The sequence below is a fragment of the Tenrec ecaudatus genome, chromosome 13, assembly GCF_050624435.1.
Source record: "Tenrec ecaudatus isolate mTenEca1 chromosome 13, mTenEca1.hap1, whole genome shotgun sequence".
NCBI lineage: Eukaryota > Metazoa > Chordata > Mammalia > Afrosoricida > Tenrecidae > Tenrec > Tenrec ecaudatus.
The window spans coordinates 113,845,392-113,865,643 of NC_134542.1; the positions used below are offsets into that span (position 1 = coordinate 113,845,392).

The following is a 20,252-nucleotide window of genomic DNA, read 5'->3' on the forward strand; positions in this document are numbered from 1 at the left end:
TGACCACGCTTCTCCTGGGACAGATTTTTACTGCATCTTCTGGTAGTGCACAGCATATTTAATATGCTTTATTTAAATCATAATTCAAATGCATTTACTTTTCTTGGGTCTTCCTTATTCAGTGTTCTCTATTCACATGCATATGAGATGATTGAAAATAATATGGCTTGGGTCTGTCTGGTCCAAGTCAGATTTTCCTTTTTAACAATGCTAATGGGTTTTTATAAGGAGCCCTGTTGGTGTAGTGGGTTACATGTTGGATTGCTAATCACAAGGTTGCGGTTTGAAAACACCCAAGGGAGAAAGAGGAGGATTTCTACTCCCATAAAGCTTTACAGTCTTGGGAATTCACAAGGGAAGATCTGTCTTGTTCTAGAGCGTGACTGAGTGAGAATCAACTTCACGGCTGTGAGTATGAGGGTCTAATAGGTCTTTTGCAGCAGATTTATTTTCAATATTTTCTTGAATTCTTGACTGTTGCCTCCATGAGTGTTGACTGTGAATTCAAGTAAAATGAAATCCTTGAACACTTTAATCTTTTCTCCATCTATTGTGATGGTACTTATTGGTTGAATTATCGACTTTTTATTCTTTATTAACATAAATAAATTTTAATAATATACATACAAGTGCAAATCCATACTGAAGGCTGTATTTTTCTCAAAATTTCCTGATGAAGTACTTTTAGTAAGAAAAGTTTTGTCATCTGCATATTGCAGATGGTTAAGGAGTCTTTCCCTAATCATAATGTCACACACTTAGTCATAGAGCTCACGTTCTCAGATGATTTGCTCAGAATATAGACTGCATTAATGCAATACAATTCATGTACAAATGTTTTCCAACTCTAAACTATACCGCATAGTATCTTCTTGCTCTTTTGGAATAACTTCCTCATGATGTATGAGGATTTATGAGCATGTTTCTGTATGAGAACAATTAAAAGTTCTAAAGTTCCCATTCTCCACAATATCATCCTTAATCTGTCATGATCAACACAGTCAAATAAAACACTGCCAATGAAACACAGGTACATTTCTTGTTTCCAGAACACCAAGGCAGATATTGAGGAGCCAGAATGTCAAGATGATTCCATTGAAAACACTACGATTGAGGAAAAAGACAACCAAACATTTTATTATTGGCTCATTCATCTTAATGACCTGATGTGCTTGGGAATTTATGGTATATGGCTTCTTTCCCTAGGCACAAAGAGAGCAGATAATAAGACTCAATGTTCTGCCAAGAAAGAGGTAAGCTCATTGTTCTAACTGGGTTATTTGTGGTGATATGGAGTATAAATATCCAAGCTTAACCTAGGAAATGAAAATAACTAAAGAGGAATTTATAGTTTTAAAAATACAGTGAGACCTGTGCGAGTCATAACTCAATGTCAATGGAATTGCCTTGTTCCCACCACTCTCCCCACCCCACCCCCAGTCTTACAAAATCTCTGTCCTTGACAAGGTAAAGCCTTACCATTTTTCTATGACCTGTGTATTGGGAAATACTTTTCCTATCTTGATGGGTTTCTTATTTATTTAGGTTCTGGCTTTCCCAGGTTAGTCTGTACACAGATAAGCCAATGTACATTGAGATCATGAATGGATGAAGAGCACAGGAAAGTGGGGATGAAATTACTGTTCAAAGTTGGAGATAATGTAGTGTTATTGGATGTCAACACAAATAGGCCATTAATATGAAAGTCCAGTCTCACTTGGAAAGTTATTTATAGATAAAACAACAAGGAAGACAAAGTTGAACTCTCTAGTACCATATATACTTGAGTATAAGCCGACCCAAATATCAGCTGAGGGATCTAATTTTTTAATCATTTTATTGGAGACTCATACAATTCTTATCACAATCCATACAGATATCCATTGTGACAAGCGCATTTGTACATTTGTTGCCATCATCATTCTCAAAACGTTTTCTTTCTACTTGAACCCTTGATATCAGGTTCTCACTTTCCCCCCTCCCTCCCCGCTCCCCTATCCCTCAAGAAGCTTTGATAATTTATCAATTATTATTTTGTCATATCTTACACTCTCTGATATCTCCCTTCACCCACTTTTCTGTTGCCATCCCCCAGGGAGGAAGTTATATTCATATCCTTGTAATCAGTTCCCCCTTAATACCCCACTCTCGCTCCACCCTCCTGGTATTGACGCTCTCACTGGTCCTAAAGGGATCATCTGTCCTGGATTCCCTGTGTTTCCAGTTCCTATCTCTACCAATGTACATCCTCTGATCTAGTCAGAATGTTAAGGTAGAATTGAGATCATGATAGTTGAGGGAGGAAGTATTTAAGAATTAGAGGAAAGTTTTATGTTTCATCGTTGATACCCTGCACCCTGACTGGCTCATCTCTTCCCCACAACCCTTCTGTAAGGGGGTATCCAGTTGCCTACAGATGGGCTTTGGGTCTCCACTCTACACTCACTCTCATTTACAATGATAAGATTTTTTGTTCTTTGATGTCTGATACCTGATCCCTTCGACACCTAGTGGTCAAACAGGGACTTGCTTATGAGCTAGATGGCCGCTTGTTTATCTTCAAGCCTTTAAGACCCCAGATGCTGTATCTTTTTATAGCCAGGCACCATCAGCTGTCTTCACAATATTTGCTTATGCACACATATGTCTTCAGTAATCATATCGGGAAGGTGGGAACCCACTGACAGAATTTTTGTTCTTTGATGCTTGATACCTGGTCCCTTCTATACCTCATGGTCACACAGGCTGGTGTGCTTCTTCCATGGGGGCTTTGTTGCTTCTGAACTAGATGGCTGCTTGTTTATCTGCATGCTTTTAAGACCCCAGATGCTATATCTTTTGATAGCCAGGCACCATCAGCTTTCTTCACCACATTTGCTTATGTACACATTTGTCTTCAGCAATCATGTCAGGAAGGTGTGCATCATGGAATAGCAACTTAATAGAACAAAGGGTTCTTTCATTGAGTAAGTACTTGAGTGGAGGTCCAATGTCTATGTGCTGCCTTAATGCTAAACCTATAAATATATACAGGTAGATCTATTTCCCCACCATCCTATATAAATATATTTACATATGTACATGTCTGTATTTAGACCTCTATAAATACCCTTTGCCTCCTAGTTTGTTCCTCTATTTCCTTTTACTTTCCTCTTGTGTCAGGATCATGCTCAGCCTTCATTGGGTTTCAGTAATTCCTCTCAGTTACATTGCCTTTGCTGAACTCCTACCAAGCCTCTCACACTCTCCTTTTGGATCATTTTTTGCTCCCCTTTTCCTGGTCAAAACCACCTCCTTTCCCCCAACTCTCCCTTTCCCATGTCCCCCCAGGACCATCGGTCCCGTTGTATTCTCCTCCAGACTGTTCATCCAGCCTATCTTATCTAGATAGATCTGCATAGATAATAATATGCACCAAAAAATAAGGCATAGCAAGACAAAGCAACAATAGATAACTCAAAGATGACAACAAAAAAGAAAACCAATCACCCAGAGAAGAATAAATTAATTAAAATGAAAATAATATTTAAAATTTTTAAATGAGAGAAAAACCTGTAAATAGATCAAGGTCTGATTTTTTACCTCTAGGTGTGTCCTCCAGTCAAGTTCGATTGGGGAGGCACATACTTTTACCACAAAAACTGCATTAAAAATGTACTGAAAAACTCAGCTTATACACGAGTATGTATGGTAATATGGTACCAAAAATTCACTTATTAAATGACAATGGTCTTTATATTGGGTTCATTTATTACATTAGTGCTAGACAGTTAGGGTTAGCAAGATCTAAAATGCATGGAATAAATAGCTTTGTATGCGACGTATAATCACACCATTCACATCACTCGAAAACACCACTTTAGGGGAAGTTGCTGAAAAGATGGCACTGTACTCAACTGTTCAGCCTGTACAAATGTTTCAGAACTTAATTATAAGTTTCCATTTTTACAACTGTCATATAGCCTCTATTATCCAATTGCAATTTATGAAACACACAGAAAACAGATGCTGCTTAAAAACATTTTTTTGGTTCAGCACTACTCCAGCTTAAAACAATTTGTAATTAATTTACAGCTTATGTCCACTTAACAAATCATATCACTAAAAGGGAACACAAATAATAAGAGTCGTGATTTATATGGGAAGCAGAATGAGGGGTCATAAAAATATAAAGGGTATGTTTTAATTCGCTGTGTTCAATCATGTGAGAGTCCTGCGAGTGCAGTGGAGAAGGACTCGCCTCTGAATGGAAAGGGCAGTTGTTGGAATCCACCAGCAGCTCTGTGGTCGAAAGACCCCGTAAGTTTGCTTCCATGAAGACCGTACTCTAAGGAACCCTGGAGAGTAGTTCTAGTCTCCACCACATGGGTCACCACGAGTCGCAATGGACGTGATAGGGATGGGAAACCAATGATCTACTTCTAGCTCTGGATATTCATCTGGGTAACTCAAAGAAACAACTCATAGACACTCATATGTATATAAGAAAGAAATTTACGTACAAGAGCAATTGAATATTGAGGCAATGTCCCAGCCCAGTCCAGATCAAGTCCATAAGTCCAATATTAGCCCATATGTCTGATACCAATCTATAAAGTCCTCTTCAGACTCACAAAATGCACGCAATGATGCTGAATGCAGAAGGAGCACAGATCTGTGGGTTGGAAGTCTATGGATCCAGTGGCGCTGTAAGCATCTCAGCGCTGGCAGGGATCTCTATGTGGCTTCTCCAGCTCCCAGGGTGTAGCGTCATGTGTCTTGTCAGTTGACTGTGTCTCCAGGAGTGAGCAGAGAGAGAGTGTGTGTCTCCTACCTCCAAGAAGGAATATCAGATTTCCCAGGATTCTCAGGAGAAGGCCATGCGCACCCAGAGACCTCCTTGACTATGATCTGATTGACAGACTAGACTCCACCCCTTCACTCTTAATCTTCTCAAGGCCCAAATTGACATCAGATTATGTAACTACCACACTCTAGAAGCAGGGTTTCTCAACATTGACACTTTTGACATGTTATAGCAATCCCTGTCCCCTAGTTGCTGCTTTCAACAAGGTCTTCAGATGCTGCTAAAGGCCACAGGGGTACAAAGTAGCTACTCCACAGAGAGAAAAGCACTATTCGCCAAAGGTGAGGGCCTCAAATTTCCCACTGTTGAATAAATTCTTGGAGAGTTAATACATTATATAAGTCCCTTTCATGATCTGGGCATTGGCAAGATTTTATGGTATTTTAAAACCACTTCATTATTCTTCCACTAAAAATACATTTATGAAATAATATATAAAACACACACACACACACACACACACACACACACACACAAAGTGATCCTGCCACTGCTCTCCAGTAGATTAAACTCTCAATAAGAATCTCTACTGTTAACTGCCATTGAGTCAATGCTGACTCATAGCGACCTCTGGGTTTCCTAGACTGTAACTGCTTATGGGAGAAGAAAACCCACTCTCCTCAGGGACTGCTGGTGGTTTTGAACTGCTAACCATGCTGATGATCATAGTCCAATGTATAACCAGTACACCATGAGGCTCCTGTTTTCATAACTTGGTATATGTTGAGGTGTTTGAAAATAGCCATTTTGATGTGTTATAATTTGTTTTTCCCTTTCAGAATGAAATTTAGCATGCATTACATAAGCATTACACCTGCTCCTCACTTATCATTTGGTTATGTTTCGAAGACTTGGTTGCTATGCAAAAATAGATGTTAAGCAAAAATGAACTATAGCTACATCAATGGAACTGCCAGGATTTGATGGATGAGCAATTCATGGATGGGTGGAAACAGAGCTAATTAAAATAGAAAACACAGGAAGAAAAAATCTGTTTCTGGAGGTCAAAATTGATTTCAATTTTTAAAACAATACATTTTATCTATTAACATATTTTCTACAGGGTGCTCTTAAAAAGACAAGCCTAGCTATTCCTCAGAAAGAAAGGCCCTGGAACCCCCTCCAGAGTTGAGATCCTGAGAGGAGTGGAGACTGTTGGGGGAGCGCTTCTGTGGAGGACAAAGGCAGGTAACAGAACCAGGTAAGGCTTGGGTGCAGAGGAGAAGTCAAGCCATGGAACTGAACTGTAAGTGTGCCGTGATATAGAATGAGTGCCAGGACAACATCATGGCACAGGAGCAAAGGAAGGGGTCTCAAATAGAAATGACTTGATATTACCCACAGCACAGGCTATTGTTCTCGGATAGATGGCAAAATTAAGGTAGAGGATAAGCAGTTTGATCAAGATAATTCCAATTTCTGCCCCCCCCCCACACACACACACAATGGTCCCTGAGTCGATAGCAATTCTATAGACCGAAATTGAAATACCTCATATCATTCCAAGACTGAAATCTTTACTAATTCAGATTGCTACATCCGCAGATTCAAACCTGGCCGTTCTGTTAGCAGCCAAGTGCTTTAAACACTGCACCACATCTCACTGCCATTGAGGCTATTCCAACTCAAAATGATCCCAACAGCAGAGTCGTACTGCCCCTGTGGTTCTCTGAGAGTGTAACTCTTAAAGGGATCTGAAAGCCTCCTCTTTCTCTCTTGGATCTACAGGTGGGTTCAAACTACTGATCTTGCAGTTAACAGCTTAACTCATAACTCTCTAAGATACCAGAGCTCCTTCGATTCACTCATGGCCATTTTAAATTCTCATTCCCCATACTGTAGCATGCATGACTATTTATTGTCCCGCTTGTGTGAATCCTGAATAACAAGGTTGGACTAAAAGGGCAGTTTTCTTCCAACGTTTATACTTGTGGGATTCTGATTGCTGAAGCAGTGGAGTTTTGATCCTCCTATCTTATTCTTAAAGCAGAGAAAGTAGACATGCTGACCCAACTACATGAAAACTGAGAGGAGTGTCAGAATTTCCATTTTCTTTAAAAATGGAAATAAAAGTACAAATATTAATTCCTTGTGCAACAATTCCAAGATGGCTTCTGAGCCAAATAAAGATGACTACCTTGACCTTTATAACCTAAGTGCCAAAAGGAAAGTCAGAAGACGCCCTTCTGCTTGAAGAGACTGAAATTTGGTTCTGGACAAAGATACATAATCCTATTACACTTACAGAGGGTGCGATGGACTTTGAACTCGTATTCGCATTCTTAAAAGGGAGACCATTCTGGGACTCAGAGGCCTGTAGTCAGAAGAAGAAAATTCTTGCTCCAATTTTGCAAATGATAACAATCATTAATTAAAAAATAAAACTATTACCCAGCTCAGAGTTCACTCTCGAACATCCATTTTCTTAAGGAAATCTTTTGTAGATGTGGGTGGGTAGATATACAAGGAAGAGTTACTTGACGTTTATATCAGAGCTTAGTAAAGGAACCCTCGTGATGTAGTGGTTGTGTTGGGCTGGAATCCTCATTGTCGGCAGTTTGAAACCACCAGCAGCTCTTCAGGACAAAGACTGAGCTTTCTACTACTGTAAACAATTACAGTCTCAGAAACCCACAGGGGTCACTATGAGGCAGAAATGTCTCCATGGCAGTGAGTTAGGGGCTTATGATGTTAATATGCAACCATGGCACAGCTATCCCTGAATCCACAGTTAGTGAACACTATGTTATTGAAGCATCGTACCTTACGTAGCTCAACATTTAATATTTATTTTAACTTTATCATCATTTTTATTAAAGTGCATAGTTTATCTTCTGCAACCATGGAATTCCAAAGTGAACCCACCCTCAAACCTATAAAGGAAATGGTAATAAATCCCAGCATGATTGTCCACATATATTAAAGCATACTCTTTACTCTGAATCCAAAACTACACTCTCTGCACCACTGCCCAGGGCTTTAGAGAATCCGTTCTTCTGCTAGAATCTGGTGATATTTTAATTTACAGAGTGCTTTACACTGTCAATTTAAGTTCTACATTCAGTCTTGATAGTTCTTCATCCCATATTTCAAAAACAAAAAGATAGCATTTAGAAGAGATGCTTTTAAAATTTCTTTACAATATAATCAATAGTTTGATATCAATTGCTAATTAATAAGATGTATTATTAAAGAAAACTTCTTACAATTATACATTGTGGTATTGATATCAGAATTCAATAAGAATTTCCCCAGAGCGATCTTTTATACAAAAAATCATGGGACACGATTATTTTTTCCTGTGAGATGAACGCAGGCAAACCTTCTAATGAGCTTACTTAAGTTAGGGAACACAGTTTGTTTAAATAAGTGGTTAGTGGTTGCCTGAATTAGAAATTCCAATAAGTAGATGTGAGATCAGAAGCACTGTTATGCCTTCTCATCTTAAAATCACATAACAAATGTCTACTCCTATTTAAGAAACGGTCACATCTGTGGGCAGAGTGACTAGGGTAAGCCACCCTTCTATCCCATTCTCTGATGGCAATGCCCGCAGACAGCCCCGGGTCATTGATATGCACGTCTTTAAGAAGAAGCTACTCCATTCCTTCCCGGAGAATTGTCACCCCCTCCCTTACTCACACAGATAGTAAATCAAAACAAAATCTTGTGGCCAGTTTTGTCTCTGGCAGTTGCTTGAATGTAGTTATAAGATCTCTTTTTTTTCCCTCTATGAGTCTATTGAGATGAGTTTATTTGTAATCTATAGATACAAATGCTATTGAAAATAAACATACACAGGTATTCAGTTAGTGACTATGACTTCCTCTCTGTGGAGAAACACAAGAGTTATTCTCTTCTTTGCCAACAACACAAGGCTGTTTGGCATTAGAAAGAACCTGACAAGTGGATAGGTAATTTTCATATTTTATTCATTCATTCATATATATACATATATGCTGCAGAAGTTTACTGTAGAAGTCCTTGAGTGGCACAGTCGAATCTTTTAGAAGAAAGGTCTGCTGATCTATTTCCAAATATCTCAGGCACTGAACACCCAAGGGAGTGCACTTCTACTCTGACATACATGGAATCACTGTAAGTCAGATCAACTTTATAATGAGGGGTTTGGCTTGTGTGTGTGTGTGTGTTTTCTGTATTGGTGTCTGGTTTTTAAATAAAAGCTGACAGATGAGCTCAGAGTGCTTTCGCATCTTTATCTCTAAGCTCTCTAAGGAGATAATATAATTGGGGAAGGTCCATTTTAACTGGATATCTAGAGTATACAAAGCCTCGATATGCATTTTTTCCTTTACCCAAATTAAGTAAATGATTAAGTAAAATGATATTGACTAGAGGTCATGTCATGTGGATATATATTCTATTTAAAAACATGATCTGGAAAAATGATAAAAATGTCTTCAAAAATAATAAAAAATTGAATTACATAAAAAACTGGAAAGAAATTAAATTATGAAATTGCCTGTGAAATAAAGGATACCTGTCTAAAATGTCACCCCCACCTTTTAAAATATAGAAGTAACCCAGAACTCATTTTGAAAATTGATTATTTTGGCCAATGTTTATCTGAGAGAACACCTTTATTTTAAAAAAATGGTTGCAAACAAAGAAAACACATGGACTCCAACAAACAATTGTGTAAGAAGACAATGACTTTCATTGTGACAAAAAACAATCCAGGAAGAACAAAAAGATGTAACAAGGATTGCAGGTCTGCCTCCTTCTGTCCACATAAACAAGGTTGATTGAAAATGAACTAAGATAATGTTTTTTTTTTTGTTCTTTGATACCTGATACCTGAACCTTTCACCACCTGTGATCACACAGGCTGGTGTGCTTCTTCCCTGTGGGCTTTGTTGCTTCTGAGCTAGATGGCCACTTGTTTACCTTCAAGCCTTTGAGACCCAGATGCTGTATCTTTCAATAGCCAGGCACCATCAGCTCTCTTCACCATGTTTGTTTATGCACCCGCTTTGTCTTCAGCAATTATGTCGGGAAGATGAGCATCATGGAATGCCAGTTTTATAGAACAAAGTGTTCTTGCATTGAGGGAGTACTTGAGTGGAGCCCCAATGTCCATCTGTGACCCTAATACTAAACCTTTAAATATATGCACATAAATCTATTGCCCCATCATCATATATAAATATCTTTACATATGCATATGCCTGTAATTAGGCCTCTATCAATGCCGTTTGCCTCTTAACTCTTTCCTCTATTTCCTTTTATTTCCTTCTTGTCCCACTATCATGCTCAGTCTTCTTTTGGGTTCCAGTAATTCCTCTTGGTTACATTAGCTTTGATCAAGTCCTACCAGACCTCCTACACCTTCCTCACCACCGATTTTGGTTCACTTGTTGTTCCCTTATCCCTGGGTTGGTCCCCTCACCCCCATTTCATTTCTCCCACTCCCCTTCTCCCGTGCCCCCCCACAACTATTGGCCCTATTCTTTTCATCTCTGAATTATTTATGCTGCCTATCTATCTACAGACACATGCAGATACATTAATAAGTGAAAAGCCAGGCAAAGTACCCCCCACCCTCCATAAAAAACATATCACTGAGAATGAGGGACAGTGTGGAGTGAGGACCCAAAGCCCATCTGTAGACAACTGGACATCCCCTTATAAAAGGGTCACAGGGAGGAGATGAACCAGTCAGGGTGCAGTATAGCAACAATGAAACATACAAGTTTCCTCTAATTTTTTAATGCTTCCTCCCCCATCCCACCCTACCCACCACTATCAAGATCCCAATTCTACCTTACAAATCTGGCTAGACCAGAGGATGTACACTGGTACAGATAGGAACTGGACACACAGGGAATCCAGGGCAGATGAACCCTTCAAAAGCAGTGGTGAGAGTGGCGATACCGGGAGGGTGGAGAGAAGGTAGGGGAGAAAGAGAGAACCTATTAAAAGAATCTACATATAAACCCCTCTCTGGGGCACAGATAACAGAAAAGTGGGTGAAGGCAGATGTCGGACAGTGTAATACATGACAAAGTAATAAATATAAATAATAATTTATAAATTATCAAGGGTTCAAGAGGGAGGGGGCAGTGGGGAGGGAGGGGAAAATGAGGAGCAGATACCAAGGGTTCAAGCAGAAAGCAAATGTTTTGAGAATGAGGATGGCAACAAATGCACAATGTGCTTGACACAATGAATGGCTGTATGGATTGTGATACGAGTTGAATGAGCCCCCAATAAAAATTATTTTTAAAACGAAAGAAAGAAAATGAACTAAGTAAGAATGTAGGTCCTCAAGGCAACCAAGGGTAGCATCCACAAGACCAAGGGTAGCATCCACAAGACCAAGGGTAGCATCCACAAGACCAAGGGTAGCATCCACAAGACCAAGGGTAGCATCCACAAGACCAAGGGTAGCATCCACAAGACCAAGGGTAGCATCCACAAGACCAAGGGTAGCATCCACAAGACCAAGGGTAGCATCCACAAGACCAAGGGTAGCATCCACAAGACCAAGGGTAGCATCCACAAGACCAAGGGTAGCATCCACAAGACCAAGGGTAGCATCCACAAGACCAAGGGTAGCATCCACAAGACCAAGGGTAGCATCCACAAGACCAAGGGTAGCATCCACAAGACCAAGGGTAGCATCCACAAGACCAAGGGTAGCATCCACAAGACCAAGGGTAGCATCCACAAGACCAAGGGTAGCATCCACAAGACCAAGGGTAGCATCCACAAGACCAAGGGTAGCATCCACAAGACCAAGGGTAGCATCCACAAGACCAAGGGTAGCATCCACAAGACCAAGGGTAGCATCCACAAGACCAAGGGTAGCATCCACAAGACCAAGGGTAGCATCCACAAGACCAAGGGTAGCATCCACAAGACCAAGGGTAGCATCCACAAGACCAAGGGTAGCATCCACAAGACCAAGGGTAGCATCCACAAGACCAAGGGTAGCATCCACAAGACCAAGGGTAGCATCCACAAGACCAAGGGTAGCATCCACAAGGCCAAGGGTAGCATCCACAAGGCCAAGGGTAGCATCCACAAGACCAAGGGTAGCATCCACAAGACCAAGGGTAGCATCCACAAGACCAAGGGTAGCATCCACAAGACCAAGGGTAGCATCCACAAGACCAAGGGTAGCATCCACAAGACCAAGGGTAGCATCCACAAGACCAAGGGTAGCATCCACAAGACCAAGGGTAGCATCCACAAGACCAAGGGTAGCATCCACAAGACCAAGGGTAGCATCCACAAGACCAAGGGTAGCATCCACAAGACCAAGGGTAGCATCCACAAGGCCAAGGGTAGCATCCACAAGGCCAAGGGTAGCATCCACAAGACCAAGGGTAGCATCCACAAGACCAAGGGTAGCATCCACAAGACCAAGGGTAGCATCCACAAGACCAAGGGTAGCATCCACAAGACCAAGGGTAGCATCCACAAGACCAAGGGTAGCATCCACAAGACCAAGGGTAGCATCCACAAGACCAAGGGTAGCATCCACAAGGCCAAGGGTAGCATCCACAAGGCCAAGGGTAGCATCCACAAGGCCAAGGGTAGCATCCACAAGGCCAAGGGTAGCATCCACAAGACCAAGGGTAGCATCCACAAGACCAAGGGTAGCATCCACAAGACCAAGGGTAGCATCCACAAGACCAAGGGTAGCATCCACAAGACCAAGGGTAGCATCCACAAGACCAAGGGTAGCATCCACAAGACCAAGGGTAGCATCCACAAGACCAAGGGTAGCATCCACAAGACCAAGGGTAGCATCCACAAGACCAAGGGTAGCATCCACAAGACCAAGGGTAGCATCCACAAGACCAAGGGTAGCATCCACAAGACCAAGGGTAGCATCCACAAGACCAAGGGTAGCATCCACAAGACCAAGGGTAGCATCCACAAGACCAAGGGTAGCATCCACAAGACCAAGGGTAGCATCCACAAGACCAAGGGTAGCATCCACAAGACCAAGGGTAGCATCCACAAGACCAAGGGTAGCATCCACAAGACCAAGGGTAGCATCCACAAGACCAAGGGTAGCATCCACAAGACCAAGGGTAGCATCCACAAGACCAAGGGTAGCATCCACAAGACCAAGGGTAGCATCCACAAGGCCAAGGGTAGCATCCACAAGGCCAAGGGTAGCATCCACAAGGCCAAGGGTAGCATCCACAAGGCCAAGGGTAGCATCCACAAGGCCAAGGGTAGCATCCACAAGACCAAGGGTAGCATCCACAAGACCAAGGGTAGCATCCACAAGACCAAGGGTAGCATCCACAAGACCAAGGGTAGCATCCACAAGACCAAGGGTAGCATCCACAAGACCAAGGGTAGCATCCACAAGACCAAGGGTAGCATCCACAAGACCAAGGGTAGCATCCACAAGACCAAGGGTAGCATCCACAAGACAAACGTGATCTCCAGTTCTTATTGTGCGTGCATTGTTAGGCCATGATTTGAGTCTTCCAGCTGATGATAATGGACATCCACACACACAAATAAAGTACTGTTCACAAAGAAAACCCTGGAAAAGCCATTTAGTTACCCTGGAAGCAGTCAGGGTGGCTCCCAAAGAAGGCTAAGCTCAAAGAAAAATTAGCTGTCCATCTAGGACTTTCAACATTTTGTTTTTTTAAAAACCCTAAAAATTAAAATATTTGTGTCTTCTCAAACTTTTCTTTTCCATAAAGACTGTGCCCCCATTGTTTCTGTATTCATTGAAGCACAACTAGTTAGGCCAGGGGAACCCCAGACTCCCCTAAATGTTCCAGACAGTTGGTGGCGGTAGGCGGACAGTTGGTTGGTGGGTCAGTGGTATAGTTCTTCAGACAAGTAGGGCAGTAAGACCCAAAATGCCCACGTCCAGGAGAAGGAGATAAATTCCAGCTATTAGCCTCCCTTCCTTACGCCTCCTTGCTGGCTTTTCATTAGTTCATTCTGTCTCTTCCATCCTGGATTTCTTTGCTTTATATTAAAGAGTAGGACAAACATGATTTATTTTGCTGTAATCCATTTACACATATAAACAAAATGAAATTGTGAAGGTTCAAATAAGGGCACTTCATTTTTTGACATTCTAGCGGTTTAGAAATCCTAAAAGACCACTTCAAATGTACATGACAAAGAAGATGCATAAAATAGACGTCACGTGAATATATTTCTGAATTGACTTAAAACAGCGAATGCTTAGGACTTATAAAGTAACTAAAACAATGTCACTGTTTCCCCAAAACCAGTTTATTGGGAGCTAATACAGGTATCATACAATTCCATACTTCAACCACATCAAGCACTATTACACAATTGCTACCACAATCAGTTTCAAAATACTCTCTTCCTTCTTGAACACCTTGATATCAGCTCCTTTTGACCCCACCCATCCCCACTACTGTATCCTCAGAAACCCATATTCCACCTGCTATCTCTGAAGGCTCATCAGTCCTGGGGTTCATATATTGATAAACAAAAACATATAACACAAATTCAACAGGGTCACCCCCAACGACAAAATACATCTGAGATAAACCCCAATATGAAAAAACGTTAAAGTACAGAAAACGTTGAAAACCAGGTGAAGCCCAAAGCACATCGGAGGGGGACTCAAATGAAAATATTTTATCTGTTCAAGTCAGGTTGATCATTTTGATCTCCTGTCATCATCTCTTCAATGTAGTCTGTTTGGTAACCAGTCTCTTCCCACCCCTCTCCTATGGGTAGAGGGGAATCACTGGGGGCTTATTTCCTGTGCAGAGCTCACAAATGTGTCTTAGGCTTCCACTGCCATCCGTAGCCTTCTGCAAGCCAGTCTCGCACAATTTAGGCTCTGATATTATTCCCTCCCTTCCCTGAGTGTAAGTAAGCTTCATGGTTTACAACCTTGGGTCACTGATGTTGGTGTACTTCTTCCATGTTGACTAAGCGGACATCTCACTTAAAGGCTTTGAAAACAAGTCTTTAAGATCCCAGACACTATTTATCTGATAGCTGGGCACCCTCTCTCAACAGTGCTTTAAAGAATTAGTAACAGAGGCTAATCAATGACAATATTAATGGAAGATGTTTATGCCTTGGGGAGAGGATCGATAAGACTCTCGACCATAAATTAACAAGGAGGTCTCTACAGGGAGTCAAAGCAGATTAAAAACAAACACACAAAGAACAGATCCAGGAATGGGTGAGGGGCAGACACTAAATTCTAGCTCCAATTTAAGAAATACTATTTTTTATCCTGAGGCATTTTATAATCATGGAGGCTTTCAGCTTCATAAAACACAGAAGAGAGGAAGACAAAAAATGAAACAAACAAAAAAACCCCCCAAACTCTAAGTCTTCTTGATATGGAGTGGTTTATCAAAGGCTTCAGCCTAAAAGCAATAATCACAATCACAAGGCTGCCTCTCCCAATAATAATGAACTGGAAATAAACTTGCCCAGCAAAAGTACATTTCTTTATCTAAAGCTTAGTATAAAATGGCACGCGATTTCAAAAAGATCAAGAAAATATGGAATTTGTGTCTGACTATGTGTCTTTCCATGATGTAATGGTCTTAATCCATGCTTCCTGGATTGAAAAATAATCCTCAAGGAGAAATTTAACTTAAAGGTAATTCCAGAATGCTCCACAGAACTGGAAAAGCCAACCTTTTTCTGAGAAGTCAGATCTTATCTGAGAAAGGTTAGCATCAACACACGCCTTGCCAACTTGTCAACACTTAAGGTTCCATAGAGAATTAGACTCTCAGTTTCAAAAACAATGACAAGAATAATATACAGAGACACAGAAGAAGGGAAAAAAACAAAACCCCAAACAAAAACATACAGACAGCAGAAATATATGCACACAGTACATGAGAGGTACATGCTTCCTTCCCTACTCCTTTTACATGATGTTCCTTCCCAGACAAGACTTTTTGGGAACGCACCTTCCCCACCTTCCGCTACACATCCACGTCTGTTTATGCAGGCATGCTAGCACGGGTGCATGACACCCACAAATGGGTTGCAGAAGTCCAAGAGAATATGGGATTAGAAGATAATAATTTTCACTACAGAATTTAGGAAACATTTCTGCAGAATTTGCTAAAAAGTTTTGTGATTAAAATGAACTTTAAGCCACACAAATCTTATAAATTGTCCAAATCCAGGGTTCCGTGTAGGGTTAAATTATGCATTGTACAAAGGCGCCATCCTTGTAGATCTGTATATTTCATAACATGTTGGTAATAGCAAGACAAACATGTTTTTTATTTATCTGAAACAGAAAGTAAATTTTTACAAGAAGTCAACAGACAGCCAATGGCAGTCATGTGCCAAGCTAAGTGGTCAGATAAATTGATATCAGTAAACAATTTGACAGTAACCACTTCAAAATCAGAATCTATGGATTAAGAGAGTCTGATCATGCTATATGCATGCCTTTAGTAACAAAGTGGTCTTATTTTAAAAGTAAAACTCTTCTCATCAATAATTGTCACCTGAATGATGAATAAAATACAAGACTGATTGTCTTAATTCTCTGTGAGCGTTACAAAGGTTTAAATTAGACATATCACTCTAGTTTTTATAATATTGACCATTAACTAAAATCAAATCAAAGCCCTGTGTCAACCAACTTCCAATTCAGAGACCCTACAGGACAGAAGAGAATTGCCCCACAGGATTTTCAAGGCTGTAAATCCTGAGAGACGTAGACACTTGGTTCTTCCTCTGAGCCGCCCTTGGCCTTGAGCCACCGACATTTCAGTTAGGAGTTGAGCATGTCACCCCCGTGCCGCCAGGCCTCCCTCACACTGGCCACACTCTGCAGAAATGGATGACCAAACCCACTCAGTTGGGATCCAGAAGGCTGTTCATAGTCTCGGTGAAAAATCCTGAAGGCTCCTTTCTCTGTGTATTCTCTAGCACACATATAATGTATACATATAAAATAATTACAGTTGCTACTATCAGTCTACTCATTCTGTTGCTGGCACATTCTTTGAATAACTTTTTAATTAGTAACTGAAATGTACAGTGTTATGTATCAGCTTGAAGTCTTACTGGAGCCCACATGCATGTGGAACAACAACCCTTAAAGTATGTTATGATTGAAAGGAGACGTTGCCTTTGTTCTTGGATCCCTTAGTTGATAGAATTGAGATGATCTATATTAACTAATATCCAGCCTGTTTGAACTGTTCCGCAGACCTGATACCTAGGTTCTGGTTGGGTTCCTTGACCCGGTTGTCAGAATAGTGCTTGTTATCAGGGTTCTCTCACAGGCCCACCAACTTCACTTGTTTAGAGGGTCATGTGCACCACCGTGCATTTTAAGCACCTGGAGTATGTTCATGACAGGTATAATGTATAGATACAAATACTACTGAAAATAAACATGCCCAAGTATAGAGTTAGTGACTATGGAACTTTGCTTGCAACATTTATTTACTCATTTCATAAAATCCCTTGCATTTGTGATGAAGTACTACATTTTATGCCCTTTGCTTGTTCCTGAAATAAACAAACAGAACAGAGAGAAAAAGTGACCAATACCCAGCCAGTGACGCACTGTCCTTTTCAGCTTTGGGCTATACCCCAAAGTCCCGTGAGACATGAGCAAATTATGCAAATCCTGAAAATGTTCAGAGAGCTAAAAATATTTTCAGAAAAATTTCTGTCAGTTCAACAGAAGGAGAAAAGGGGAGATTCAAAGGTAAACACAATACCGGAATGTTCAGGTATACCAAATATTATAACTATTGTCCAATCGGCGACCTCTAGAGAAATGGAATACTACTCCTACAGTGAAAACGTGGTCAAAGATGAATAACACCACCCATGATGCTCTCATAAAGATGAAGAACATGCGAGGACACCAATTAAAATCAACATTTACATATTTTAAATAACAGTGTTATTGGCTTTCAGGGGTAGTCAGGTATTACTTAGCATTTTCATGAATATTTTAAAACTCTTATCTACTTTTATGTACCTCTTTTATTGTCCTTTTTAAATTATTAATTGTGTGAAATAATAAATTACCTTTTGGAATATTATGTGTTTATAGTTAAAACAGTCATTAAGACAGTGAACCAGTTGCTCAATTATTTGCATGACACCACTGCTAATAACATAAATAATCCAATCAATCAATATCATGCTACCTTCAAATATGAAAATAAGCCATTTTTATAAACTAACATAATTTAAACTTAATCTACTTACCTCTCGTTTGCAGCCCCTTTCCACAGGCTTCACTGGTGCCCATTAGTCCCTGCCTGACCGACTCTGGCACTAACACACAAGGACCCCATTTCTGCGGCTTCCACCTGCAATGACATAAACATCCAGCTAGAAATGTCGCCATGTCAGGCATACGAAGAAAATACCCCAAACAGATGCACCTCAAATGCCAACCTACAGACGGCAGTGGGATAACAACAGCGGTGATGCTAACATCATAAAAGCAGGCGCTTCGCAATCTCCAGAGGTGACGATTGTCCCTTCTGCCCTAGATTCAGAGTTAATGTAGGATTACCAATTTTCCCATGTGGATATTTTGCACATAAACTTCCGCTCATAATTCAAAGTGACAATTGAGAGCCATTGGAAGCACAGATCAAATGTAGAAGGCTGAGCTCCTTCTGAACTTAACATTGGTTTGAAAAATAAGAGATATAAGACAAGGAAGAGAAGAAGAAAGAAGGGGAGGGGGGCGGGTGGGAGGAGGGGGAAATTCCTACCTTTCCCTAGAGCAATGAAGAGACCATGAACACAGGGAAGTTGGTGTGTAAACCTCCAGACGTAGTTTCCTGCCTCTTACCTTTTATAAGCTGTTCTCTATAACTTTGAATTACCTCAGATGTCTCAAAAATTATAGAACACCAAGAGGTTGAGGACAAATAACACTGAACTCATGCACTATTTCATCTTAGCGAAGAATGGTCCCACCACAGATGAAATGCCAACATCTCTGTGTCTCAGACAAGACCAGCCTTAAGGAGGCGCAATGTTGTTCCTTTCATGACTCACAAGGCACTCTGTGACTCGTGTCTGTATGTCTGTCTGCATCTTCCCAGTGGTCCAGAAAACTCAAGTCTGAGTGTTACCACAAATGCTGCTCCTCTGCTTAGCTTACTTTATATCTTTCGTATGAGCAAGCGCTACTAATAAGAAATATTATTTCAAAATTTGAAACATAACAGAAAGATACCATGGTCGGCATCCATGTTGAGAATACCTGAAACCATAAGGCATCATGCAAAAAAAACCAACAACGATATAAGTGTGTGTATATATGTGTATATGTATATGTATATATATACCATATTAAATGAAGGGGGAAGTGCAGAGTGGAGACCCAAGGCCCAAGTGTCGGCCAATGGAGAGCCCCTCATAGAGGCATTTAGGAGAGGAGATGGGTTAATTAGGGTGCGAGGTAGTACCGATGGGGAACACAGCTTTCCCCCAGATCCTGGATGCTTCCTCCCCCCAACTACCATGATCCGAATGGTCCTGGATAGGACAGAGGCTGTACACTGGTGCATATGAGGGCTGGAGGTACAGGGAATCCAGGGTGGATGATACCTTCAGGACCAGGGGTGTGAGGGGCGATGCTGGGAGAGTGGAGGGTGAGTGTGTTGGAAGGGGGGAACTGATTGCAAGGATCCACATGTGACCTCTTCCCTGGGAGAGGGACAGCAGAGAAGGGGGGAAGGGAGACTCCGGATAGGGCAAGATATGACAAAATAACGAGGTATAAATTACCAAGGGCATATGAGGGAGGGGGGAAAGGGGAGGGAGGGGAAAAAAAAAAAGAGGACCTGATGCAAGGGGCTTAAGTGGAGAGCAAATGCTTTGAGAATGATTGGGGCAGGGAATGTATGGGTCCCTAATAAAATGTAAAATGTAAAAAAAGAAAAGAGGAGAAAAAAATGATTAGGGCAGGGACTGTACAGATGTGCTTTATACAATTGATGTATGTATATGTATGAACTGTGATAAGAATTGTATGAGCCCCTAATAAATTGTTAAAATTAAAAACAAAACAAAACAAAACAAAAAAAATTGTCACATGTAAAGAAATAGCCTGTTACTTTTAGTAACATTTACTTCATATACACCTATACTCATTAGGCATAATTCTAACACTCACACAAAATACATATATATTCTAAACTGTTCCCTTCAGAAACCAAAACGATAAGAGGATTTTTCCAATTTTCACCTCGGACAAGCCATTGATTTAGATCACTTGACTGAGTTCACAGGTTTTGTAGACCAAAATGAACATAAAGAATCTAAGATACTTGATCTTCCTACATCGACTGAGAGTAGGATTCAACAGTGCTTTTATGCTCTGCATTTTTAGATGACAAACTTGGAGGCTAGGAAGGTAAGTCCTAAGTTAACAATTGCT

At 40.8% G+C, this 20,252-nt stretch overlaps 1 protein-coding gene across 2 annotated transcripts in view; it reads right to left on the minus strand.

The window, feature by feature from the left end:
• The window catches only part of THSD7B (thrombospondin type 1 domain containing 7B), a 1,078,590-nt gene that overhangs the window by 424,878 nt on the left and 633,460 nt on the right, over positions 1-20,252 (minus strand). For both annotated transcript variants that reach the window (XM_075530023.1, XM_075530024.1), the window contains exon 12: positions 18,059-18,162. In XM_075530023.1, coding sequence (XP_075386138.1) covers positions 18,059-18,162 — 104 coding nt within the window. The remainder of the gene's footprint in view (positions 1-18,058; positions 18,163-20,252) is intronic.